General features: G+C 55.2%; 2 protein-coding genes and 1 long non-coding RNA gene across 3 annotated transcripts; 2 read left to right on the forward strand and 1 right to left on the reverse strand.

Moving 5' to 3' along the window:
* Positions 1–6,317: 6,317 nt before the first annotated feature.
* On the reverse strand, positions 6,318–7,479 carry LOC145519954 (uncharacterized). Its single transcript, XR_014064057.1, has 2 exons — positions 7,034–7,479; positions 6,318–6,621 (listed from the first exon to the last, which is right to left on the reverse strand). It is a non-coding gene; the product is annotated as an uncharacterized LOC145519954 (long non-coding RNA).
* A 197-nt stretch (positions 7,480–7,676) lies between these two features.
* Positions 7,677–16,878, forward strand: TWF2 (twinfilin actin binding protein 2). Its single transcript, XM_081525193.1, has 9 exons — positions 7,677–7,785; positions 11,085–11,162; positions 13,523–13,701; positions 14,103–14,198; positions 14,417–14,521; positions 14,669–14,794; positions 15,476–15,626; positions 15,760–15,881; positions 16,286–16,878. Exons 1-9 carry the CDS (start codon positions 7,761–7,763, stop codon positions 16,451–16,453), a joined length of 1,050 nt encoding a protein of 349 aa, XP_081381319.1. The 5' UTR covers positions 7,677–7,760; the 3' UTR covers positions 16,454–16,878.
* Positions 16,879–18,396: 1,518 nt separating this feature from the next.
* On the forward strand, positions 18,397–26,237 carry TLR9 (toll like receptor 9). Its single transcript, XM_081525167.1, has 2 exons — positions 18,397–19,256; positions 20,183–26,237. The coding sequence occupies exons 1-2, from the start codon at positions 19,254–19,256 to the stop codon at positions 23,267–23,269; spliced, it is 3,090 nt and encodes a 1,029-aa protein (XP_081381293.1). The 5' UTR covers positions 18,397–19,253; the 3' UTR covers positions 23,270–26,237.
* The last annotated feature ends 1,036 nt before the right edge of the window (positions 26,238–27,273 follow it).

Below are 27,273 nucleotides of genomic sequence, written 5' to 3' on the forward strand. Positions count from 1 at the left end.
TCCCATCCAGGGAGGCTATAGGGGTCCGGGACCTCCAGGATGGATCAGTGTCCATGGCAGAGCCTCAGGCCTCTTCTTGCTAGCCCGGAACCTTACGCAAGGGCAAGATGGGAACAGGATGTACTTGGAGGTGGCATACGTCTGATACATTGAGTAAGAGGCTCAGAGCACAGTGTTCCCTCAGGTGACCTGCGAGCCTCACCCACTTGGCCTGGCACTGTCCACTTTCAGACAGGGCTTGGTGGTCACCCTGGCCTTCCTTATCCTGAGAGTCCACTCCCACCCTCAAGGCCAAGTCTTGTAAACACTGTGCCTCCAATCAAGATGTCCTCTCTAGACAGACAGCAGGGGCCTCACTAGAGTGTTAAGTGACTGATGGGCAAACAGAATCCTTGGTCCCCGAAAGACCAACTGGTCAGAGTTCAGACTTGTGACTAAGGGAACTGAAAGACTTTCATCTGGGCTGGGGGCAAGATATTGTCAGCCTCTTAACTCCTGACTGCCTACCACCATGGGGTCTGCCGACTGTGTCCGCCTTCACACCTGCATGTTAACACAGTGCTTTGTCACCCTCTGCCACTGAAGCTCAACTTCCTATGCAGGACTGTTATTTCCATCTCATAACAAGGACTCTTGAGGCCCACAGAGGGGAAGTGTCCTGACACCCAAAGCTGTGCTGTTTCCACTATGACAGTGCAGCTGACTCAGAACCCCCACGGGGGATTTCTCTTCCCCTTTCCTCCTCTGGGAAGACAGGCCTGACCACTCAAAGCCCCTGAGGCCCCACAACCCAGGGCCCCGGGGCAGGGGCAGGCGGGCGAGGGTTGGGGGGCAGTCCCTACCTTCGCTTCCATGTCTCAGCCCAGCACTTGCTCACTGGTCCTTACTTCCTCCTGGAGGCCAGCCCTGCCCCACTGGGAGTTCCCCCCACCCACGGAGTATGGTTCCTGGGGCAGAGGAGCTGTGCCCAACAAGCTGTCCCTCAAGTAACTCAGTTCCAGCTAGCCTGGGAGCTAATTTACTCCCAAGCTAAATTAGCCTAGGAGCTAATTTACTGACCCCACTTTGTGTGTCAGACCCCAAGCAAGAAAAGAGCACTAATGGAAATGGGCTCACCTGTAGTGATGGGTAAGTCCTGGTGGATGGTGCTTAAATCAGCCTTCAAAGGGGAAAGGGACAAAGAGAAGGCTTTCCAAAGAACACCTGAGCTACAACCTGTCACTGGGACAAAATGCACCAGTGACCCAGAGTGGGGCAAACCCAATTCAGTAGGGTGACCTCCTCATCCCATCAGGCAATGGCTCAGAGGCTTTTAAAGTCTAAAACCTGCGGCAACAATGCAAACACAGTCTATTCCCCACACTTACCATCTCGGACTCCCCGGGTGGATGAAGATCCTGTTCTCTTAGGTGTATTCAGAGAGGCTCCTGACAGCCAGGAGTCACAGGTGGTCTGTTGCCCACCTTAACTGTTTTGAGTTTTCAGAGCCATGTACAGTCTGATGGCAATCCCATCCTCCCTGTTCCAAGGGGGCCTGAGCATTCCTCCAGTGCTACCCAGGCTATGGCTCTGTAGGCTCCTGGGAGCCTCTGCTGTTGTCTGGATCCCAGGACTGATTCTCTTGGTTTACTCTGTTATTTCGCTTCAGCAAAAGGGTTGGTACGTCCAAGAAAGGTTGACTGGGTCCTGGTAATTTTCTGGGTCCTTGTAAGTCTGAAAGAGCTTGTATTCTGTCTTTGCTTTTCCTTTTTTTTTTTTTAATGTATTTGGCTGTGCCAGGTCTTAATTGTAGCATGTGGGATCTTCCTTGCAATGGGTGGGATCTACTTCCTGGACCAGGGATCGAATCTGGGTCCCCTGCATTGGGAGCATGAAGTCTTAACCACTTGACTATTAGGGAAGGGAAGTCCCTGCCTTTGCTTTTTATTTAATATTTCAGTCCAGAATTCTTTCTGACTGCTCTGTTCATTGTTTTGGGGCTGTTACTGCTGCTGAAATCCGCTGCCCCGTCACTCCCAGGACTTGGAATGGCTTGTATCTGCCTTTTTCTGTGTCCGTGAAGCCTCCAGGCTCTTCTGTGTCTAATCTCTGAAGTTGTAGGTGAGGTTCCTTGGGGTGAGTCTGGGTTGAGTCGTCCCTGAAGGATATGCAATTCCTCACTCTTCAGTGACACCCTTCTCCCAACTGTTCAAATAAACCCAAGCCTGCCCCCTCCTGGCCAGAGACCTCTCCTCAGCTAACTCAGCCAGCCTGTGAGGGATGGACGGTGGGGAGGGAACAAGCTTAGAAAAAGGAAAAAGATTTTTAGGCTGTGGGTTTTTTTCACTCAAAATGAAAATGGCTTTTGTTGAATCCCATATCTGTTCTTAACCAGATTTATTTTAGATTTAATTTAAAATATTTAATACATTTCATTATGACTCAGTTTCCTTCCCTGAAGTCAAACAATTGTATTTCTAGTGAATCCTTCCAGAGATGTCAGGGGTATTATGTGCAAGTTCATGCAAAACAAAACAAAACCAGATAAGACCAGGGACAACAAGTGCTGCAAGAATGTGGAGAAAGGGGAACTGTCATGTATTGCTGCTGGGAAGGTAAATTGGTGCAGCCACTATGGAAAACAATATAGTGGGTCCTCAAAAAAACTAAAAATAGAATGACTGTATGATCCAGAAATTCTACTTCTTGATATTTATCTGAAGAAAACAAAATCACTACCTTAAAAAGATATCTGCCCCACCATGTTTATTGCAGCATTATTTACAATGGCCAAGACATGGAAAAAACCTGTGTTCATCAATGAATGAATGGGTAAAAAAAGTGTATCTCTATGATGACTGAGATAGTAAAGAAAGAACCTGCCTGCAACGCAGCAGACCTGGGTTTGATCCCTGGGTCAGGAAGATCCCCTGGAGAAGGGAATGGCAACCCATTCCGGTATTCTTGCCTGGAGAATCCCAAGGACAGAGGAGCCTGGTGGGGTATAGTCCGTGGGGTCACAAAGAGTTGGAGATATATATATATATGCAAATGATAGCATACTCTACACTGTATCCTGCACCTGAAGTTTTCATGTAAGATACCTTTATCTTTTCTTGCATCAGTTCTTGAAGAGCTGCCTTGTTCCTTGCGAGGGCTAATCGAGCAGTCTCTGAAAACACGCAGACTTTATGTAGCTAGTCCCCCAGTGTGAACATTTACATAGTTTTCTATTTTTTGTTTTACAATTTTTTGTGTGGGCATATTGGTAGGATCGGCTCCTAGTAACAGAATTGTGGCATCAAAGGCATTCATTGTTCACAGCAACACTATTCATAACAGCCAAAAGATGGAAACAACCCAGGTGTTCATCAACTGGGTGCATGGATGAACAAACTGTAGCACATATGCACAATGGAATACTATTCAGCCACAAAAAAAGAATGAAATGCTGATACATTGTACAAGGTAGATGAACCTCCAAAACATTATATTAAGAAGCTGGACACGAAAGGTCACATATTTTATGTTTTTAAGATGGTTGGATGGCATCACCGACACAATGGACATGAGTTGGAGCAAACTTCAGGATATAGTGAAGGACAGGGAAGCCTGGTGTGCTGCAGTCCATAGGGTCGCCAAAGAGTCAGACACGACTGAGCGACTGAACAACATATTAAATATCCAAAGTAAGTAAATCCATAGAAAAAGAGAGGAGACTGATGGTGGCCAGTGGCTGAGAGTAGGGGAGAATTGGAAGTAACTGCTTAATGAATATAGTTTTATTTTGGAGTGATAAATAATGTTTTGCAATTAGATAGAGGTGGTGGTTGCACAACATAGTGAATGTACTGAATTGTTCACTTTAAAATGGTTAATCTTTTAATGTATTATTTATTTCATTCTGCTGGACTTAGTTGTGGCATGCAAACTCTTTTTTAAAAAAAATTATTTTTGGCAGCACTGGGTCTTTGTTGCTGCGCTCAAGCTTTTACTAGTTGTGGCGAGCGGGGGCTACTTTTCATTGCAGGCTTCCCATTGCGGTGGCTTCTCCTGTTTCAGAGCATCGACTCTAGGCAGGGGTTGCTGGTATGGTGGTGGTGGCATTCAGTAGTTGTAGCACTCAGGCTCAGCTTCCCTGTGGCACGTGGTAGTCTTCCCAGAGCAGGGATCGAACGCATGTCCCATGCATTGGCAAGTGGATTCATTAACCACTGAACCACCAAGGAAGTCCCTTTAGTGTTTGTTTAATTAGTTAATTTGGCTTCACTTGAGTCTCAGATGTAGCATGCGGGATCTTCCATTGCAATGCGTGGACTCTCTAGTTGTGGTGCACAGGCTCAGTATAAAATGGTTAATTTTATGTTACGTGAATTTAACAATTTAAAATAAAAAGGGGGAGAGGGAATATATGTAATAATTTGTAGATATTGTCCTACATGAAGGTGGCACCAATCAGCCTATTTCCCCATCCTTTGACCACTGCAGTTTTTTATTAATGTTTTTAATCTTTACCTAAGGGCTTTCCAGGTGGCACTAGTGGAAAAGAATTCATCTGCCAATTCAGGAGATGCAGGAGTCGTGGGTTCCATCCCTGGGTTGGGACGATCCCCTGGAGGAGGAAATGGCAACCCACTCCAGTATTCTTGTCTGGAAAACTCCATGGACACAGGAGCCTGCTGGGCTACAGTCCATGGGGTCTCAAAGAGTTCGACATGACTGAGCAACTGAACACACATACCTTTAATCTTTAACTATAGGTAAAAAATATGCAAGTCTAGATTGATTTTAACTTAATAGGAGAGGATAATCAAATTTTCACAGATTTGAGAGACATTATTTGTGGTTCCTTTCCTATAGATGGTCTTTTTGTACCCTGTGCCCAGTCTTCTTACTGAGCCATTGGCCTTTTTCTTATTGATTTATAAGAGTTCTTTATATGCAAAAGAAATCAACTCTTTATTTTGAAATGATTTGCAAGTATATTGTTTGTAGCCAGTTACAGTTTTATGTTTGTATTTTTATTTTGATCGTGAGTTTTTCTATATAGACTTTTTCTTCCTTTTTAAAAAATTATTACAATGTTGTGTTGGTTTCTGCCATACATACAACTCTAATCACCCATAATAGACTTTTTATTTTTAATGTAAATCAATTTTTTGTTTTTTTCTTTTATGGTTTCTGGGTTTGGTAACATACTCAGGAGCACTTCTCCACTCCAAGATTTTATATTCTCCTCCCTTTGTTTCAGTAATTTTATATTAATGTGTGTTAGTCACTCAGTTGTGTCCAACTTTTTGTGACCCCATGGACCGTAACCTGCCAGGCTCCTCTGTCCATGGGGTTTCCCAGGTAAGAATACTGGAGTGGGTTGCCATTTCCTTTTCCAGGGGATTTTCCTGACCCAGGGGTCGAACCCGTGTCTCCTGCATTGCAGGCAAATTCTTTACTGCCTGAGCCACCAGGGAAGTCCTTTATATTAATAGTTCATTAAAAAAAAATTTTTTTAAATCTTTGATCCACCTGAAAAAAAATACATTCAAATAATTTCCATGGCTGACTCTGTGTTGAGAAACAGCAGCAAGAAAGAAGCAACCAACCTGCTCCTGGACACCCTGATCATCCTTGGGCTCATTTGAGGAGCTGTGTGCAGCTTTCTCATCTTTCTGCCTGAAACCAGATCTTAGCCAGAGATGGAGTCTGTTTGGATGCTCCACTGGTCCCTGGGCTCCTGGCTTGGATCATAGGCTCTGAAACTGAGCAGGACTGGGCCCCAATCCCAGTCTCTGAGGAAGTTCCTTTCTCTGGTTAAACCGTTTTCACTCAGGTATAAGATAGTGGAGGCAGTGAGGGCCACTGCCCAGAAGGATTTCTCATCCTTTGTCCCAATTTCTTGAGTAAAGGAAACTTAGGTTCTTGGGGAACACTCACTGCCCTGTGACTTGGATTAAATCACTTTATTTCTCCAAACCTCAGATTCTAAATCTGTAAGGAGACAGTAACACTTACCCTGTAGGACTGTCATGAGTATTAAGTAAATGTGTCCTGCCATAGTAACTGTGCAACACACAGACTCATAGTTCATTCAGACATTGTGTTTTTTTTGCCAAATATTATTGGGCACCCACTAATCCTGGGCACTGTTCTAAGTGTTGGGCATAGAGCAGGGGCAAAAACTTAATGACTGGTGGAAGACAATAAAGAAATAAGCAAGTAAATGTTAGGTATCAGGTAGTGATAAAGAGAATGATGCAAGGTGGGGCCAACCAGGTAGCAGGGGAGACCTTGATGTTAAGACAGCCGTGTAGTTCATCTAGTGATGGGACATTTCAATAGGGAACAGAACCATATTATTTTTTTATTAATCTGTTTTCTGGGTTAATTCCTGTTTCCAAGAGGTTGAAGTTCTTATGATTCTGTGGAACTGCCAAGTGTTCTTGTGGAGGTGGGCAGGTCTGAAAGCTGATATAACCAGAGTCTCTGTGTTGCTGGCCTCATCTGGGCTGTGACAGATCTCAGAGCTGGGGGCACTTGCCTATATGAACTGTTCTCCCAAGGGCTGGTTTCAGTGTCACACGTGGTTTTTATGTTCCATAATAAGTGCTGAAGTGGTCACGGTGAGCTCACTACACAGGCCCAGTCCTAGGGGTGTGCACAGGAAGATGAGTAAGAAAAAATCTTTCAGTTTTGTGTGTGCTGGAGAAACCCAGGGTGTAGGGCACACAGAGGAGGGCTCAATGCTGCCTAGTTAGGATGGGGTAGGGACAAGGAGCAGGGAGTTCAAGCTGAGGCCTGATACCAGGCAGGCCACATAGTCCATCACCAACTCTCAGCAACCCCAGCCCCCAAAGCCTTTCTAACTTTCCCAACCAAAGTCCCAGTACAGGCTCTGATTGGACAGACTGGGATCATGTGCTCACCCTGACTCAATCACAGTGGCCTGGAAGATACATTCTGTTGGTAACCAGCAGGCAGGGGCTGATGCCAGAGAAGGCAACGCTCCTGGCTATGGAGTCAGAAGTTGATTAGGAGTTGGGAAGTTTCTCAGACTCACCAAGCTCAGACCCGCTTTGCACATGCAATTTCCTCTTCTCGGAAAACTCTGCTCTACCAGACTTTCCTCCAGGTCTCCACTCAATTTTCACCTCTTCCTGAGGGTCCCTTAATCTCTGCTCACTGCCACAGACTCTGTTCATTTGCTGACTGCCCAGTACAAGGTCTGTCTGGGCTCCCACTGCTAGGGCAGGGCCGGCGGGTCGAGACGCCTCGAGGACCCCAGGCCTCACAGGAGGTGCTCAAGAAACGTCTCAGAGGAAAGGGATGCCACTCAAACACACGCCTCCACCCCCTTCAAGGCCACAAGTTGGGGTAAGCGCGGCTCCCTCACCTGAAACCCACCTGGCTGGGACTGACGGGCACGCCCCAGCGCCAGGCCACTCGGATCAGGGTGGGTGCACAGACACACACGCTCAGCCACACGCTGGACCTATTTTCGGTTACAGACTGCACGCGCAAGCACGCGTACAATCCGATCCATTCCGTCTTAGGCCCACCCGGAACCAAGCGCCCACTATGCGCACGCGCGGCCCTGAGTCCCCGCCCCTCGCCCGTCATGGGCGGGGCGCTCTGGGGGCCGGTCCTGCGGCACCGCCCGGGAAGCTGCGCGAGTCTGGGCGGCCGCCACCACATCCTCCTTCCTCTCCTTCGAGTGCAAGCGAGCCAAGCCGGGCCGGGGCCAAGCCGAGGGCTCCGAGGGCGCGGGCGGAGCGGGTCACGGAGTCATGGCGCATCAGACCGGCATCCACGGTGAGGACGGATGGCGAACGGACAGGGGGCCGAGGGTCTCTGCTCGCGGCTGCGGCCCCTCCCTGGCTGTCGGGCCCCTCTTTCCTCACCCGGCCCCAGCCTGGGGAAGTTTCCTGTTCTCTTTTGCAGCCGCGGGTCGCCTGGGGTGGTCATTTCTTGGTGGGATGCGGACTTACTGTGCATAGTTGAGGGTGGGTGTACATGTAGGCACGCAGCTGGGTTGGAAGCGTCTGTGTTCCCATCTGGGGGTGGATGTGCCTGTGTGTGCCCATCTATTAGCACGCAGGAGTGGGTGTACCCGGATGTTCACATCTGAGGGAGTGTGCACGCATGTGCGCTTGTCTTGGGGGTACAGCCCTATGTGTGCACATCTGGATCTGACTGCTCGTGTACATCGAGTGCACATGCATTAATGGCTGATTGGACACTGTCGGCTGGAATCGTCTTCAGAGGATGATGGAATCATCGTGATCGGTGTTTCGTGACTGTGTGCACATGTCTGGGGGTGTCTGTGTGGATGTGCACAATCTGGGTGCCTTTCAGTGTTCATTGGATTCAATGGATGCACAGTATGGCTCCTATTGGCTGTGTCTGGCTCCTATTGGCTGTGTCTGTGTGAGGAGGGGGTCCTGACCTTTTGGCTCCTCCCAAGACCCTCACAAACTAGGCTGGGGAAAACTTGGGACGGGTGTTTTCTAAGTGGGGACGTGGAGAATCGCCAGTCTGACCTTGATCTCTGATCTCCCTGCCATTTTCCACTCTGATCTCCTGAGTCTGCCCCAGTCAGGGTTGGAAGGTCCCAGCTCCAGGCTGGAGGCAAGGAAGAAGGTTCTGACCTAGAGATTCCAGGCGAGGTCCCCCACCCCAGAGCCCAGAGCATCCTCCTCCTCCCGCAAGGGTCCGATTCCTCCTTCCACAGGACAGGGAAGAAGCAGCAGCCAGGAGCCAGGTGTCCTGACCCTATCTGGACCTCAGTGTCCCCCTGTGTCACTGGCCTGGGAGGGCTGCCTGGGCTCTGGGGAAGGCCCAGGCTGCTTGCCCAGATAGCCTGGTGGTTTGGCCCTCAACCATTCCTCCCACCACACCAGGATCCCCTGCCCCGGGCCATCACCATCGACCAGCCTGACCACCTGGATCTCTGCTTGCGGTTGTGGGTTGTGGCCTCTTGGTGGCTGGCCCTGACAGGGTTTCCCTGGCCACGCCCCATAGGACCAGAAAAAGCAGGAGCCTGGGTCTGGGCCAGGCCTCTCCAAGAAGAGCTGGAGGGGCGGCTTCATGACTCAGCCCCACGGAAGGGAACAACCCCTCACCAGACCTACCCCTTCCTTCCCCTTTGTTTCATCATTGCTGCTGCCTCCAACTGGGAGGGGATTAGAGGTTAGGGCTCCACCTCCCCATGCTGGGCTGACTGGTCCTGTGGCCTGGGCCCTCCCTCACGCCCTCATTTCCCTTATACTGAGATGAGCCTGCCTAGGGAAATCTGGCAGCCCTCTTTCTGTCTGGGAGCAGCCCACCCCTTCCCATTTCTGGCCTGGGGAGGTGGCAGGAGAGATCACCCTGGGTACCTGGGTGCCGGTCCTGATCCGCTGCCTCACAGCAGGGCAGGAGAGAGCTGTAACCTGAGGCTGACTGGGAGAGGGTGGGAGGCAAGGCAGCAGGGGTGCAGGTGGGGGGCATGAATCTTTGATGATAGAGGTTCAGGTGTCCCAGGCCTGGCCTCTGGATTATTGATGGTGGCTGAGGAGTCATGGAGGGCGATGTGTCTTCCGCTACTGGGGTGTCACTTTGTCCTGGTAACACTAGAAGGGGTGTGTCAGCCTCTCCCTTGGGGGAGGTCTGAGCAGGTAATAGCCTGCCCTGCTGTCGCTGCAGTAATAAAAATGAATAATTGTTATTAGGACAGGCTCTAATGCTGTGGGAGGTATTAACTCCATGTTATATAGGAGTTTGAGGTTCAGTGAGGTCAGAGCTCATACACATCTGGTGGAACCTCAGGCCTGGGGTCCACTGAGGGGCAGATCTGTCCTGGCTCAGTGGGGCTATGTCTCCATACCATGCTGCTGTCAACCCCAAGGGCCTGCCCAGCTTAGCTGCAACTCCGCCCACCCTGTGGCCTTGGAGGGTGGTACATAGCACTGCCCTGTGAATCATGCTCATGGTCACCCTGCATGATGGGCACCTGAGGACATGACCAGAGTTTGTTTTCCTAAAGGCCCCCCCGCACCCACCCTCGAGCTGCCAGTCTGGGCCCTATAAATATTCTCTGACCTCAACCCTCCAGCTGTGTTCCTACACAATTCTCCTGACCCCTGGGCAGCCCCAAGGTCACGCTGGCCTGGCCCTGTGCAGCCCCCTCTGGAGACCCAAGTAGGTCCTTCCTAACTTGGACCTTTGCTTCCCGCTCTGAACCACCAGTGGATCTGTGACTTCCACACTTCCCTAGCTCTGATCATGATCCTCTCCTCTGCAGCTGTGTTCCTGGTCATTGGCTGTCACCTTTTGGCTCTGTGGCTCAGGGACCACAGTCAGGGTCGGTTTTGGAGAGTCCCTAAGAGTCACTCCACTTTCTGGCTGCCTGGGGGTGGAGGTTTATCGCCCCCTGGCAGGGTTGAGCCAGGGCTGCCCTGGCTCTTCAGGGCCTCCCAAGGGTAGGTAGCCTGGCTGGGGGAATGGGGCTGGGCGTGTGTGTGTGTGTGTGCACGCGTGCACGCAGCAGTGTGTACCTCTGTGTTTCTATGTACAGGCCACTTGCCTGGACACATATTTTAGCCATGCTGTGCATTTGCCTATGTCTGAATTTATTAGCAACCTGGGGACTGTGTCCGTGTGTGTGTGTGTGTGTGTGTGTGTGTGTGTGTGTGTGTGTGTGTGTGAATAGACATAGTAGTCAACGCATGTTGGGGGCTCCTGTAATTTTGTCTGTGGATATGAGGATGCTGGGGGTGACCCAGGCTAGCCCTGTGCTGGGCCTTCTTGGGGGTGCAGGGAACAGGTGGGAGCTGTTCATTCTGGCTGGCTTGGCCTATCCCATTCCCGGGTGGGCTGTCTCATCTCCATGTGCCCTGTCAACAGAGCCGTCCCAGCCAGCAGGCTGCCTGCCTGCCTGCCACCTCTGCTGGCTAAATTTGGGAGCTTGCGTTCAGCGGCCGTCTCGGGTTCCCAGTCACATGGGGGGCAGTATTTAATCTGGCTCCCAGCTCCGCCACCAGACCCCCAGGACAGAGCAAGCCCCAAGCGTGTCCCTGCCCACACTGTGCCCCGTGCCTGCTCAGCCCCCACCATGTTTCTTGTTCTCGTAGCCACCGAAGAGCTGAAGGAGTTCTTTGCCAAGGCACGGGCTGGCTCTGTGCGACTCATCAAAGTTGTCATTGAGGACGGTGAGTGCTTCCTGTGGGCGAGGGGACAGGCTGGCGGCTGGACCTTACTGCTTCTCTGGGAGGTAGGGGGAACGTTGGCCTTCAGCCCCCTCAGGACCTCAGTCTCCCATCTGGAAATGAGAGGTGCCGTGTAGGAGAGCCTCGGTGGTGGGCATGGTCCTTACTCCTGTTACACTGGAGCTGGGGGTATAGCAAGGAGAACCTTTGCAGAGGCTCTGTAGTCATCTGCTGGCCTGTCAGGGGACTGGGCTAGGCAGGGCAGGGTCGCAGGGGATGAGTAAGGCCAGGCACTGCCCTCGGTGTCTAGTGCCATTCACCACCCTGGGTGGTCGACAGGCCTGGCCTCACTTGGCCGCTGGCTGGGAAGGTTCCTAAGGAGAAGCCGGGGCCCTACCCAGGGGAAGTGCCCTCGCTGTGGGGAGAAGGGACTTGTGTCAGTCTCTTTGAGAGCAGGACCAAGGAATTCCAGGTTTGGTTGGGTCATGACTTGAACCCGGGGCACCTGAGGCTTCCATGGGGGGTGGTGCTAGAGGTACAGGGCTTGGGGTGTGAGTGAGCTTGAGCTGAGGCCTAAAGTGGGGAGGGAATTTGGCGAGGCAGGGGATTAGACTGAGGCTTGGGGAGCTCTGGGTAGAGAAGTCCTGGGGTACAGGACTGTCCCTGGAGGTGAGGGGTACAGACTCCAGAACTGGAAATGGGCCAGGCCCCCACAAATCCTTCCAGCCCTTCTTGGTAGCCATGCAGTAGTGGGCCCTTCTGGGTGCTTCCTGAATTGGCTTGGTGCCCAGCTGACTTTTCACATGCTGAATTGGGTCAAAGCTGGGTCTGCCCAGACCGAGAATTCACCCAGGCTTTAGAGCTAAAGCTCTGCTGGACAGTGTCCAGGGTCCCCAAATTCAGATGCCCTCAGAGGCTAGGTCGGGGATATTGGGGTAGGTCAGCCCCCTGCACTCCTCCAAAGAGATGCACTTATGGACCCCAGACCTCAGCCTTCCCTGTCACCTCCCAGACAGCATATCCCTGAGACATTGAGCAAGAGGAGTCTCTCCGTGGGCCCTTATCTGCATTCTGCTCTTGGACACCTGGGAGCCCCAGAGGGTCCAGGCCTCCTGACCGGCAGCCTAGCTGAGTGTGGCTTGATCTTCCTGATTTTTCTAGAAAAGCCAGGAATTCCACTTGTTACATCAGACTTTCCATTTTGAAAAATGTTGGCAACAAATTAAACAATTTTGGCAGTGCTCTTGCCCAGCCGCTGCTCCCCCCGCCCCGCCAACCTTCCCCGGCCTTGGTCAGCCTGTGACTGCTGGTTTTCAGCCTTGATCTATCTGAGTTCTGGGAGGATAGGTGAGGAGGCCAAGGCCAGAGGGAGGTGGATGGGCTGGCAGGCCCAGCTTGTAGGCACTCCTGGATAGCCAGCCCTTTGCCTCCATTAGGAGGGCTTGGTGGTCAGGTGCTGGTACCCTCTGGCTGGGTGGTAGTTGTCCACTTACCCCATTTCTTCCTCCAGCCTGGGCACACATGTGCTGGTGTTTGGTGCCACACTAAGACCCCTGGTGGGGTTGGTGGGTCAAGTGTGTGTCCATTCAGCCACTCTGCGCCAGCCAGGAAGGTGGCAGGACTGGTCAGCCCTAGGTATGAAGAGCTTGGCTGCTTTTGATTGGTTACTTTTGGGGAAGGGGACTACAGCTCGTGGAGGGCAGCAGGGTACAGCTGCTTCTACAGTGTCTGGTGGGAGCCCCTGTCTACCTCTTTCCCACAAGCCTTTTTGCCTGCAGATCCCTGTGGCCTGAGGCTGTGACCGTACTTCCAACAGCATGTTCATTCTAAGAAGGGTGTGCCGGGGGGTCTGCTGGAGCCCCAGGCTGAGGGAGGAGGGGGCCGGAGGTGGCACAATGGGGCCGTCCACTGAGTATACTCCAGTGGGGTGAGGTGTGTGGGTGTCTGTGAGGGGCCACGTTGTTGGTGGCTGTGGGTACACGGCTGCGTGTCTTGGTGCGGTTGTCTATGTTGGGTCATCTGTTGGCATGTTCTCAAGGCCATTTGTGTGTATGTACGTGTGTGTGTGTGTGTGTAGAGGGAGCAGCCATCTGTTGGCATGTTCTCAAGGCCATTTGTGTGTACGTACGTGTGTGTGTGTGTGTGTGTGTGTGTGTGTGTGTGTAGAGGGAGCAGCCTCGGGCTGGCAGCTCTGCTCCCTCATTCATTCACTCACTCACACACTGATTGAGTCCCAGACAGGCTTCAGGGGAAGGCAGGGAGGGTGGTCAGTGGGTTTGAGTCACCTCCAGCGGCCGAGGCCCACAGTGAGAGGTGGCTGTGGGACATGGCTACTCCTTGGCTCACCTGGCCTCTGCCCCCAGAACAGCTCGTGCTGGGCGCCTTTCGGGAGCTGGTGGGCTGCTGGGACCAGGACTATGACGGGGCTGTGCTACCACTGCTGGATGCCCAACAGCCTTGCTACCTGCTCTACCGCCTGGACTCACAGAATGCCCAGGGCTTTGAGTGGCTCTTCCTCGCCTGGTCACCTGATAATTCCCCCGTGAGTCCTCAGAACCCCTGCCCAGCCTCGGGATCGGAGGAGGGGGGAAGCTGGGTCCGATTGAGATAACGTGGTGCTGCCCTGGGGAGTCTAAAGGGGGAGACGTCAGATCCTGCTCTAGGGAATATGAGTGAGGGAGGGGCAAGGTCCTGCACTGGGAGCCTGGCTTCTCAGAGCCTACCAGCCTGGTCAGCCTGGCTCTGAGAGGCAAAGGTTGCGCTGGATGAGGGCTCCCTCTGCTGTCCGGACCACCCTACTGCAGCCTCACCTTTGTGCTGCGCCCTCTGCTGGGTGCGTGGGCACAATGAGGGGACCTGGTCCCCACCCAGAGGCTCCTGCCTGTTCCTGGATGGGCAGCCCTGCCTGGAGAGAGGTCTCATGGCTTGGCCCCCACCCTTCAGGTGCGGCTGAAGATGCTGTATGCAGCCACACGGGCCACAGTGAAGAAGGAGTTTGGAGGCGGCCACATCAAGGATGAGCTGTTCGGGACTGTGAAGGTAGCTGCACTCCTCACTCCACCCCAGACCGGGACCCCACCAGGCTAGGGTCATGGGCCCACAGAAGATGGGGTGTTATGCAGGGTTACAGAGCAAGTGGGTGCCAGGGGATGAATAGGGAGGGCTGGGAGAGTCCTAGGTCTGCAAGCTGGGGTGCTCAGTGGACTTCTGCCAGCCCCCCTAAGGAGCTCACTTACGTCTCTGCATCCACTGGCCAGGACGACCTCTCCCTTGCCGGGTACCAGAAGCACCTGTCGTCCTGTGCAGCACCTGCCCCGCTGACCTCAGCTGAAAGAGAACTCCAGCAGATCCGTATTAACGAGGTGGGCACACTGGACAGGGCGGGCAGAAGTCCCGGCCCAAGGCCTCCAGGTCAAGTCAGACCTCGCTGGCTGAGCCTGCACTCCCCAAGTGGGCTTCCCCCTGGTGTGAGCAGGCAAGGGCCTCGCTCACTGTTCACCTGTCCCCAGGTGAAGACAGAGATCAGCGTGGAGAGCAAACACCAGACCTTGCAGGGCCTGGCATTCCCCCTGCAGCCACAGGCCCAAAGGGCGCTTCAGCAGCTCAGACGGAAGACGATCAACTACATCCAGCTGGTGGGTGCCGGTTCCCTGCCCCAGGCGCACAGTGGGGTACACTGTAGCCCACCTGCTCCTGCTGCCATACGTGAGCTCACTTCAGCTCACCCTTGTACCCTTGGGAACAGGCTGCCCCCCATGCCTACCTGTTTCCTACAGTTGCCGTGTGTAGTGACTGCAGTCTGTTCCCTGTCCAGCCCAGGCCCCACTCACCCGCAGGGACGCCTCACACACTGTCCCTCATTCCACCCTCCACGCTGCGTGCACACATCACCCTTGGTTCACCCCTCAGCCCTGAACCCCTTCCTGTCCCAGACTCCCTCTGCAGCCCCCTGATCACCCCCCTTTCCCCAGCCAGTGCCTCAGTGGTCCAGCCTTCCCCCTTTCAAACAGAGTGGCTCTTCCACCATGAGGATGAGCTGGCCCAAAGATACTGCCTCCCTGAGGTCAAGGCCTTCCCCCCGACCTGTCCATCGTCCTTGGTGGGACTTCCTTCTCTAGCAGAGTGTTCAAAGGGGCAGACTTAGGCCTGGGCTCAGGAGTGGCCTCTTCAGAGAGACCCACATGGCAGGGTCGGGGAGGGGAGCCCTGGGAGAGGAGCTGACAGCGGCTTCCCACCTTGGGGAATTCTTGTCGGGGAGGGTGGGCCTGGGCCCTCGTCCGCGCAGTGCCCTCGCATCTCCCCCTGCCCCTCGGCAGAAGCTGGACCTGGAGCGGGAGACCATCGAGCTGGTGCACACGGAGCCCACGGACGTGGCCCAGCTACCTTCCCGAGTACCCCGAGACGCCGCCCGCTACCACTTCTTCCTCTACAAGCACACCCACGAGGGTGACCCCCTGGAGTCTGTGGGTGAGTGGCCATGGCGGGGCTCCCACTGCTCAAGTGGCCGGGCAGGAGCCATACTGGCCCACGGCCGGGCAGGCTGCCTGTGGGGCAGCAGGAGTGCCAGGCCCGCCTCAGCTCACCTCCCCATCCCCCACAGTGTTTATCTACTCCATGCCCGGCTACAAGTGCAGCATCAAGGAGCGCATGCTCTACTCCAGCTGCAAGAGCCGCCTCCTCGACTCCGTGGAGCAGGACTTCCAGCTGGAGATTGCCAAGAAGGTGGGTGTTGTTCCCTCGGGCCCTGTCACCACCCCCGACGTGGGACGTCAGAGTCCCAAGACAATGGCGGAGAAGGGGGCATCGTTGCCCTGTTGGATAGAGGGGGAGACTGAGGCCCAAGGGGTCGTGTGTGTCACTGGTGGCCTGAACAAGCCCCAGCTGTGACATCCGGGTCTCTCCTTTCCCTGAGTTTGGAAGGCAGGTGGGAGGTGACAAGGCTTCCCACCAGCAGGCCCCCAGCTCTGTGCTCCTGGGGGTGGCATTTCATGTGGGCATCTGGGAGGACACCCCAGGGCTGGAGTGCGAGAGATCCAAGGGATGCCCCAGGAATGGGGGTGACCGAGGGTGGTGTGTGTCAGGGCCCCGCACCCTTGAAGTGACCAGCCATGCCTTGCCCTGCACAGATTGAGATTGGTGATGGGGCGGAGCTGACGGCTGACTTCCTCTACGATGAGGTGCACCCCAAGCAGCACCTCGCCAAGCGGGCCTTCGCCAAGCCCAGGGGCCCCGAGGGCAAGCGGGGCCATAAGCGCCTCATCCGTGGCCCCGGTGAGAATGGGGATGACAGCTAGGTGGTGGGACCTGAGCCCTACTGGCATGTGGAACTGTGGGGCTGCCCCACTCCACCCCCACGGCCACCTCCCTCCTTGCGCCCGGGCTCTGGGGTGGGGGTTGCCTCCTATGGGTGGGAAGGCTGGTAACCGAACATCCTTGCAGCTTCCGAGGGCCACTGGGCTGGCATTTTGTGACCCTCCCCCACTGCTGTCCCTGCCTCTCATCCCTGTGCCCAGGTCATCTGGGGACCCTGCCCGGCTAGTTGAAGGAGCTGGGTGGGGGGCCTGGCGTGAACCAAGCCCCCAGGGGAGCTGAGACTAGGGCCCCAGCACGGCCCAGAACCCTTTGGCCACAAGGTCATTCGGGGCTGGGGCAGGGGGTCACCGCAGGACGAGATGGTTGAATGCTGTATTTTTTAAAGAATAAAATATTTTTAAATCAATAGCTGAGTTTGGCCCTGAGGGACCACCTCTGGCCCTGGGTATGGGGAGGCCCTGGGCATAGACCTGCTCCCCCCATCACACACACACACACACACACACACACACACACACAATGCAGAAGGGGCCTGTGGGCCTGCTGGGTGGAGCCCCAGCCCACCTGGCTGCAGGTATGTGGAAGAGCTGTGTCCGTGTGTGCATGTGCAGGCTTCGCTGTCAGTTCCTTGGCCCCCTCTTGAGTACCTTGGGTACCTCTCTTGTCCCAAAGGGCCTAGGTTTCTGGTCCCAGGGACTCTGGGGGAATCTCCCTTGGGCTTGGAATTCAGCAGCAGCCAGAACTTCGTTCTCTGCCTCTGAGAAGTGTGTAGAAGACCCCTGCCATCCCAGATGGGAAGAGTGTGGGGGAGGGGATGGATGGGACCAATGATGGATTCACCTGCTGCATGGGCACTGTCCTTTTCCTGCAAAGTGCCTCTTGGGCTGGGACTCAGGGCAGGGTCCCATCCCTGGGGCCTTTCTTTGCCTCTACTGAAGCGCATAGAATTGTAGGGAGTGGAGCTGGAAACCAAGCCAGGACCCACAGAAGGTGTCATGATCTTTCCCACCCCAAACACTGGTTCTCAAGTGGGCAGGAGGACTATGCCATTGTTCCCACGCTGTCAAACCCCCTGGGCCTGCGCACCAGCTGGGTGCCTGGCAGCTTGGAGCCTGCCTGCCATGACACCCACCTAGAGGCGGGCACAGAGAAGCAGGGGTAGCAGATGTCCAGCCCTGCCCCATCCTGCCAGAAACCCTATTCGTTTGTTCATCCTTTCCCTAATTCACTTAGCCATCACTCAGAGACACTCTCTGTGCCTGCCCAGGACTGACTGCGGAGACCTATGAATTCAGCAAGTGTTGGGCACCTACAGACAACTTTAACAACCTTATGGCTTTTGCCTTTATGATCCCCTGAACTCTTTCTCTTCCCTGAAACACTCTTTCATTTTACTCAAATCTGTGTCTCCAGAACTGCAATTTCTAACACGTCAAATAAACTCTTTATTTGCAAACAAAACAAAAATGTTAACAAATTAGGTAAAAGAACTCAGGAGTACTCCGTCTGGGGTAGGGGGTTTATAAGAAGATCAGAGAAGGCCTCATTGAGAGGGTAATGTGTGACTAGAGATATAAGGGTGGTGAGGGAGGGGCCATGTGAGTGTCTGGAAAAAGAACTTCAAGACACAGGGAATAGTATGTTCAAAGGCCCTGGGACAGGAGAATTACATGCATGTGTTCAAGCCACAGCCAGAAGGCCAGTGTGGCTGGAGACTGGGCAGGGAGCAAGGGGCAGGCAGATACCATAGGACCCTGCTGGCTATTGTGTGGACTGTTGCTCTGACCCCAGAAAGGGCCATGGAGGGTCTGAGCAGAGGAGGGACCTAATGTGACTTAGGGGCCTAATAAGAACCTATTGTGGAGCTTGAGAGCAGAAGCAGGACAGTCCTGAGGAGGTGACAACTGCACTGGTCTAGCCAAGAGGAGATGGCAGCTCAGACCAGGCTGGTGGATGTGAAGGTGGGGGCAGGGGTGGAATATGGGCAGATTCTGAACATGGAGCCAGCAGGACTTGCTGAGGGTCCCGGGTCACTCTGTGGCTTTGGGCCTGAGTGATCTGTTGCAATCACCTGGTCAGAAGGATTGTGGGAGGAGCCTCAGGGGAGGATGAGCCAGGAGGTCTCAGCTGATCCAGCGGTGGGGTTTGTGCTCTGATGGTGCTCTGGGAATGCAGAGAAAGGCCTGCTCCTGGAGGAAGCGGCAGCTGTGGCAGGGGCAGATGACCCTGGGCAAGGCCAATGCTGCCCCCTGCCCCATACGCCAGGCCCGGCATGACACACAAGCTCTAGGACTGGCACCTCAGGGCAGGAAAGGGCAGTGCAGGAGCTGCCGGCCTGAGTGCTGCCCGGTGGGGGCAGGGGCTGAGAAGGCTGGGGCATACCCCAACAGGTCTGACACTGCTCCTAATCTCTTGCCAACTTTAGACTGACCTCTGGGCCTTCACTTCTCCCCAGACTTCCCAGAGGACAGGTGCGAGGCCCACATGGGATGTAACAGATGGTTCGGACAGACTTGGGTGGGGGGCGGGGAGTAGAAAGAGGAAGGGGTGACGGAGCGATCTGCCACCTGACTATGCAAATGGCCTCTCTGACTCATTGTGTCCCCTACACCCCACCCCTGCCATGAGCGTAGGGAGGAAGGGGGCTACTACGTTATTACCAAGTTCTCACTTCCTCTGTTCTCTGAGCCGTCGGCACGGGAAGTGGGCTCCAAGCATCCTTCCCTGCAGCTGCCGCCCAACCTGCCCGCTAGACCCTCTGGACAAGCTGCATTCCCTGTCATGGTAGGTCAGCAGCCCTCGGCCCCCGGGGAAGGGGATGAGGTGGGGAGGAAGTGATGGGGAGAAACATGGGCTTGGGAGCTACAGACAAGGGTGGATGAAAGGGACAGTCACCCAGGTGGCTCTGGGGAAACGTGCTGAACCCTGAAGTCATGAGCCACGAGACCCAAACTCACTGCTTGGGTGAGGAGGCTGGGGCTAAGGGCTGCTCTCAGTGGTGGTGCTGGGCTCACTGGTGGTGGTAGTGCTGGGCTGCAAGCCAGGGGGATGCCAGGGCTGTGCCCTGTTTGCTCTTTGCTGCCCAATTTTCCCTCCAATTCATTCTGACCCACAGCAGTTTGAGTGCCTGTGCTGGGTAAGGTGGGCAAGGCATGAAAGAGCTGGGCAGTGGTCATCCTGGCTAAGGCCCTGGGCAGTGGCCAGCCTGAACCCCATCAGGAGACCTTCATTCCCACATCTTGGCCAAATGGAGCAGGAGTGGTTGGGGGGAGCCTGACAGAGAGCATAGGGAGGTTTTCAGGGGTGCTAGAGGGAAGGGAAGATGCCTCTTTGCTTGGGAGGAAAGAGAAATGACCTCTGAGGAAATGGAAGGGGGGAAGCGAGGGTGAGCCTGGGGGGCCTGTTGACCACCAACCTGGCTCTCCTGTCCAGCTAGGGTTTAGTTTTGAGTGAAAGCCTCCATCATGAGTCTAGATTGCAGGTCTCAGGATGAGCTCTGATTCCTTTCTCTGAGTCAAAGGCTGGGTCTCAGATCTGAGTCCAAGTTCCCCATGGGCCTTGGAGATATGATGGGCAGTGGATAGAGAAACAGGAACCTCCCAGGAGGGCTGGGAGAGACGGAGGTGGGAGCCCTTCTGGGAAACCCCCAGGGAGATGGGGCAGAGGAGGTGGAGCTGGGGCCGTGTCCTCACCCGGCGCCCACCTTGCAGGGCCCCTATTGTGCCCCGCACCCCCTTTCTCTCCTGGTGCAGGCGGTGGCACTGGCAGCGGCCCTGGCCCAGGGCACCCTGCCTGCCTTCCTGCCCTGTGAACTCCAGCCCCGTGGTCAGGTGAACTGCAACTGGCTGTTCCTGAAGTCCGTGCCGCACTTCTCGGCCGCAGCGCCCCGGGCCAATGTCACCAGCCTCTCCTTAGTCTCCAACCGCATCCACCACTTGCACGACTCCGACTTCGTCCACCTGTCCAACCTGCGGGTCCTCAACCTCAAGTGGAACTGCCCGCCGGCCGGCCTCAGCCCCATGCACTTCCCCTGCCGCATGACCATCGAGCCTAACACCTTCCTGGCTGTGCCCACCCTGGAGGAGCTGAACCTGAGCTACAACGGCATCACGACTGTGCCTGCCCTGCCCAGTTCCCTCGTGTCCCTGTCGCTGAGCCGCACCAACATCCTGGTGCTAGACCCCACCCACTTCGCTGGCCTGCACGCCCTGCGCTTTCTGTACATGGACGGTAACTGCTACTACAAGAACCCCTGCCAGCGGGCACTGGAGGTGGCCCCAGGCGCCCTCCTCGGCCTGGGCAACCTCACGCACCTGTCGCTCAAGTACAACAACCTCACAAAGGTACCCCGCTGCCTGCCCCCCAGCCTGGACACCCTGCTGCTGTCCTACAACCACATTGTCACCCTGGCACCCGAGGACCTGGCCAATCTGACCGCCCTGCGCGTGCTTGACGTGGGCGGGAACTGCCGCCGCTGTGACCACGCCCGCAACCCCTGCAGGGAGTGCCCAAAGAACTTCCCCAAGCTGTACCCCAACACCTTCAGCCACCTGAGCCGCCTCGAAGGCCTAGTGTTGAAGGACAGTTCTCTCTACAAACTAGAGGAAGATTGGTTCCGTGGCCTGGACAGGCTCCAAGTGCTCGACCTGAGTGAGAACTTCCTCTATGACTACATCACCAAGACCACCATCTTCTGGGACCTGCCCCAGCTGCGCAGACTCAACCTGTCCTTCAATTACCACAAGAAGGTGTCCTTCGCCCATCTGCACCTGGCGTCCTCCTTTGGGGGCCTGAAGTCCCTGGAGAAGCTGGACATGCACGGCATCTTCTTCCGCTCCCTCACCAACACCACGCTCCAGCCGCTGACCCACCTGCCCAAGCTGCAGAGTCTGCGTCTGCAGCTGAACTTCATCAACCAGGCCCAGCTCAGCATCTTTGGGGCCTTTCCAAGCCTGCTCTTCGTGGACCTGTCGGACAACCGCATCAGCGGAGCTGCGACGCCGGTGGCCGCCCTGGGGGAGGTGGACAGCAAGGTGGAAGTCTGGCGGTCACCCAGGGACCTCGCTCCAGGCCCGCTGGATGCCGTCAGCTCAAAGGACTTCATGCCAAGCTGCAACCTCAACTTCACCTTGGACCTGTCACGAAACAACCTGGTGACGATCCAGCAGGAGATGTTTACCCGCCTCTCCCGCCTCCAGTGCCTGCGCCTGAGCCACAACAGCATCTCACAGGCGGTTAATGGCTCCCAGTTCGTGCCGCTGACCAGCCTGCGAGTGCTCGACCTGTCCCACAACAAGCTGGACCTGTACCATGGGCGCTCGTTCACGGAGCTGCCAAAGCTGGAGGCACTGGACCTCAGCTACAACAGCCAGCCCTTCAGCATGCAGGGCGTGGGCCACAACCTCAGCTTTGTGGCCCAGCTGCCCTCCCTGCACTACCTCAGCCTTGCGCACAACGGCATCCACAGCCGCGTGTCACAGAAGCTCAGCAGCACCTCGCTGCGCGCCCTGGACTTCAGCGGCAACTCCCTGAGCCAGATGTGGGCCGAGGGAGACCTCTATCTCTGCTTCTTCAAAGGCTTGAGGAACCTGGTCTGGCTGGACCTGTCCAAGAACCATCTGCACACCCTCCTGCCTCGTCACCTGGACAACCTGCCCAAGAGCCTGCAGCAGCTGCGTCTCCGGGACAATAACCTGGCCTTCTTCAACTGGAGCAGCCTGACCCTCCTGCCCCGGCTGGAAGCCCTGGATCTGGCGGGAAACCAGCTGAAGGCCCTGAGCAATGGCAGCCTGCCACGTGGCACTTGGCTCCGGAAGCTAGACGTGAGCAGCAACAGCATCGGCTTTGTGACCCCCGGCTTCTTCGTCCTCGCCACGGGGCTGAAAGAGCTTAACCTCAGCGCCAATGCCCTGAAGACGGTGGAGCCCTCCTGGTTTGGTTACTTAGTGAAGACCCTGAAAATCCTAGACGTGAGTGCCAACCCGCTCCACTGCGCCTGCGGGGCAGCCTTCGTGGACTTCCTGCTGGAGATGCAGGCAGCTGTGCCTGGGCTGACCAGGCGCGTCAAGTGTGGCAGTCCAGGCCAGCTCCAGGGCCGCAGCATCTTCGCACAGGACCTGCGCCTCTGCCTGGACGAGACCCTCTCCTTGGACTGCTTTGGCCTCTCGCTGCTAATGGTGGCGCTGGGTCTGGCAGTGCCCATGCTGCACCACCTCTGTGGCTGGGACCTCTGGTACTGCTTCCACCTGTGTCTGGCCCGTCTGCCCCGACGGGGGCGGCGGCGGGGTGAGGACACCCTGCTCTACGATGCCTTCGTGGTCTTCGACAAGGTGCAAAGCGCAGTGGCCGACTGGGTGTACAATGAGCTGCGCGTGCAGCTGGAGGAGCGCCGTGGGCGCCGGGCACTCCGCCTCTGCCTGGAGGAGCGAGACTGGCTCCCTGGCAAGACGCTCTTCGAGAACCTGTGGGCCTCGGTCTACAGCAGCCGCAAGACCATGTTCGTGCTGGACCACACGGACCGGGTCAGCGGCCTCCTGCGGGCCAGCTTCCTGCTGGCCCAGCAGCGCCTGTTGGAGGACCGCAAGGATGTCGTGGTGCTGGTGATCCTGCGCCCCGCCGCCTACCGGTCCCGCTACGTGCGGCTGCGCCAGCGCCTCTGCCGCCAGAGCGTCCTCCTCTGGCCCCACCAGCCCAGTGGCCAGGGTAGCTTCTGGGCCAACCTGGGCATGGCCCTGACCAGGGACAACCGCCACTTCTATAACCGGAACTTCTGCCGGGGGCCCACAACAGCCGAATAGCACAGAGTGACTGCCCAGCACTCCTTTACCCCTACCTCCCCACCCCCCACACCACCCCCCATCTTGCCTCTCTGCCTGGGATGCCCCAACTTGCCTCCCTTTGCGATCCCACCACTCTGCCTGGCCTCCTGGCATAGAGCAGGCACACAAATAAATGCTGCTGGAAGGCCAACAGCTAAACCTGAGCTCACTGGAGGAAATAGGGGAGAATTCACCAGGCCTAAAACAAAGTGGGGGAGCAAGAGGTGATTGGGGGTAATCATCATGGAGGAAAAGGGAGGGCCCACAGGGCTTAGGCTGGCAGAGTTAGGGGGAAAGCTGCTAAGGGCAGTTGTGTTCACTGGCATCTTTTCCAGACAGTGAGGTCTTGGTCCTTCCCAGAGAAGAGACTGGGTCTTCTGACCCTTTCAATTCAAGCTTGGCATTCCTCTGTAACTGGCCTCAGGATCTATCTCCCTCACCAGCAGGACCTAGGGTGCCTCAAGGGCAGGCAGGGAATCTGCAAGCCTGCTTCATTGCTGACTGGCACCAGATTCCTAAGAGGTGGCAACCCTGGGGAATGTTCATTCCTAAAGCGATCGGGAAGATATGCAGCAAGCTCAGAGGGGGTGATTGCGCCCTCTGGTGGCCATGTTTATGCTGCACCGAGGAGGCTGGTCCAGGCTGGAGAGAGGAAGGCCTGTGGGTGAATCCTGGCAGCAGCGAGCTGAGAGCCAGGGAAGAGTCTAAGGTGACCTTACAATCCATCCTTTTCTGTTTCCACCTTGAGTGCGTGCTGAGTCTCTCTGTTCTACATCAAAGGGACACCTCGGTGAGCCGTCACCTGGCTACAAAGGTGGGGCCTCCCTTTCCTGCTCCTGCCTCTCATAGCTGATTGTACACAGGTGGGAGTTGCAGCCACAATGGAGTGGGTGTGTGTGTTTCTAGTTTTGATGCTAGATTTCGGTGTAGACTTTGGGATACTGCTGGGAGCCTCAATGCCCATGTTTGGAGATAGCCTGTTCAGTGTCTCCACAAGTGTGTGAGGAGTCATGGGTCCTGTCAGGCCCAGGGTCCTTGAGCTGCTTTGCTCAGGCTGGCTGTCTCCCATCTCCACAAGCAAACCTGCCCTTTGAGGAGCAGAGGAGACACATGCAGCTTCTTGGTTGGAGCTGGCATCTGGGGCGCTGGGAGAGAGGACCCAGCTGAGCTGACCATGGGCCCAGTTTGGGGCAGCTTGGGGGCTCAGGGCCTCTGGGCTGGAAGGTTGGAGCTCAGGCAGACTTGGCTAATCTTGCAGCCTGGTTGTGGGGATCCCTGGTAGGGACAGGAGGCTGCTTTTGCTCCTCCCTCCAGGCTATAGCTGGGAGAGAAGTCTAGGCCACCTTCTCCTTTCTGACCTGGGTACAGGGGCTCCTGCTGGAGGCTGGCATTCCCTATTATCTGCTTGCCTAAAAGAAAGACAGAGGAGGGTCTCTGACTCATGTATCTGTAGCCCCATGAGGGCCCCGATCCAGTCCAGCTTCTGGAGGAGCAGGCTAGCATGGCTCCATGCACTTCCTTAACCCATGCTTGGGGAGAAAATAAAACAAGAACTGTCGTTCCCCTAGGCTGGAGCCTTGTGGGCGGGGGACAGGGGACTGCTGAGTGGCTCTGAGATTGTTCTGGCCACATCTGGAAGCAGAAGTCAGGGCCCTGCCCAGGGCACCACATTTTGCGTGTGGGAAGCACAATTTGCCTGTCTCTGACCAACAGAGTCTGCCCTGGGGCAGCCCCCAGCTAGGACCTCTGCATTCCCGGCCATGCACTCATGCTCCCAGTCCTGGCTCTTCTGAGGATTCAGAAGAAGAGCATCTTGGAGATGAAGCATGGGGGCTATGGTAGGAGCACTCTTGGGCTCCATGTAAGTCAGTCTAGAGGCATCTATGGTGCTCAATTCAATTTGCAGGGGAAGGTTCTGCTGTCATTGACCACATCTAGGGGCAGAGCCACTAGGCCTGGGCCCTGCAAGGGGTGCCAGGAGCTGGGCTCCTGTGGTCAGGAAGGACGCTGGTGGCTGGCCCTCTCCTCCACACTGCTGCACGTCCTCAACCATTAACACTGCCCACAACACGGCTTTGCAAGGGTGGGGAAGAGATGGGCCTTGGATCAGATTACCTGGGGCGACCACCAACTCTGCTATTTGGGTTATCCTGGGCAAGTGCCCTCCCCTACAGAGACTGCACATCTGCCTGTGAGAACGGCCAGAGTTACTCTGCAGGATGTTACAAGTATTTATGGTAATGTGTTTCAAGTCTGGGAGACATAGCTGGTTGCCCAGTGGTTATTTTTAGGTAAGGGACTTACACTGAGGACAACCAGCTGATGAGACTTTGAGAGATTTTTCTCTCTCTATCCAGAGATGGATCCTCCTGAGTCAGGGCCCTTGCCCAGTGCACTGAAAGGGGTTCAGAGGTAACTGTGGTGGAACTGATTTCGGACGCACACAGCAGTAAGTGCCAGCTTGCAGCAAGCAGCAGGGAGCCATTGCTGGAAGCAGGGTCTTACTTTACCAGACTGGGAGTCCCAACCACTGGACCACAGTGGAGCTGAAGAGGAAAAGTTAAAATTTTACATAGCTTACTTCTGTCTCTGTAACTCAGCTTGCCCCTTGCAAAGTCTAGATCGCATAGATCGTGTAGTCTCAGAAAGTGGGGACTTGGAATACTAGGAACTGGAGTTTATCTCACTCACCCTTGTCCTGCTCTTTGCAATCACCCAGCCCCTGCAAACCTGCTTAATCATGCTTGTCCAGGCCAGGCATCCCCCTCCCCATCTTGACCACTGTACCCGTGCATGCGAAACCCCTTAGTTTAAACCAGCCTATTAACAGCTAACATTGCCCACTGTAGTCTGTCTACAAAATCTCTGTAATTCCTTTGTTTGGGGCTCAGAGCTTGGAGTGTTAACTCCTATGGGCCCGCCAGCGTAATAAATCTGAGTTCTCCAACTCTGTGAGTGTGGTGCTTGGTTTCTTGAGTACTGGTTTCTGCAACAGAGCCAGCAGTTAGGCTAGGGTCCCTAGTCTTTTCCTGCTTAGTCAAGAACGAGGTGAGGAGGTAGCAGGTAAAGGGTAAAGTAAACAGTTTATTGAAAAGAAAAGTACATGTGGAAAGGCACACAGGTGAGCTCAGAGAGAGAGTCTCGCCTTTTCGAAGTTTAAATCCTTTATAAGGGGTCAGTCTTCCGGGTCTTTGTCTTCCCTCAGGCCAATCATCTTGCTCTGTCCCCCCCTGGTTAATTTATCTCAGGACCCTCACCTGAGGTGTGCACACATACACCTTAGCCAAGATGGATCTCACAGTGAAGGCTTCTGGGAAGAGCAAGACTCATTACGGCCTGGAATATCCTCTGATTTTTGACTCCAAGGAGCCTTTCTGAGCATGTGTGATGCCTCCCTTATCCTTTGCTCAGGCAGGGTTTTTGTCTCTCTTTGTCCTTGTCATGATTATTCCCTTGAGATGTTTACAAGAGACAAAGACTGGCTATTTACCCTGTTTCTGTGGTTACTTCCATTTTGGAGAGGAAACAGGAGGCTGGTAGTAAATTCCTCAACTGGAGCCCACCTATCTCTTGCCTCAGGGAATTCAAAGAGGAGGCTGCTGCTGCTGCTACTGCTGCTGCTAAGTCACTTCAGTCGTGTCCGACTCTGTGCGACCCCATAGACGGCAGCCCACCAGGCCCCGCCGTCCCTGGGATTCTCCAGGCAAGAACACTGGAGTGGGTTGCCATTTCTTGGCTGATTGTAAATATCTAACCTGGAGCCTGTCTAACTCCTACCTCAGGATCAGAGGCTCATGAACCCGGGAGCAGGACTGGGGCCCCTGCACACCCTGGTGTTGCCTCTTTGTGCTTCCCTGCCATTGGGGATCAGTGAGTGCTAGACAAGTCAAGGTCTGGGCACAAGACTTAGGACAACTTGACGCGAAGAAATGTAAAAGTAAGGAGATTCTACCTGCTGAGATTCTAAGTTACAGCTCTCCCAT

This window comes from Giraffa tippelskirchi, chromosome 9, assembly GCF_054371585.1.
Source record: "Giraffa tippelskirchi isolate mGirTip1 chromosome 9, T2T-mGirTip1v1.2.pri, whole genome shotgun sequence".
Classification (NCBI taxonomy): Eukaryota; Metazoa; Chordata; class Mammalia; order Artiodactyla; family Giraffidae; genus Giraffa; species Giraffa tippelskirchi.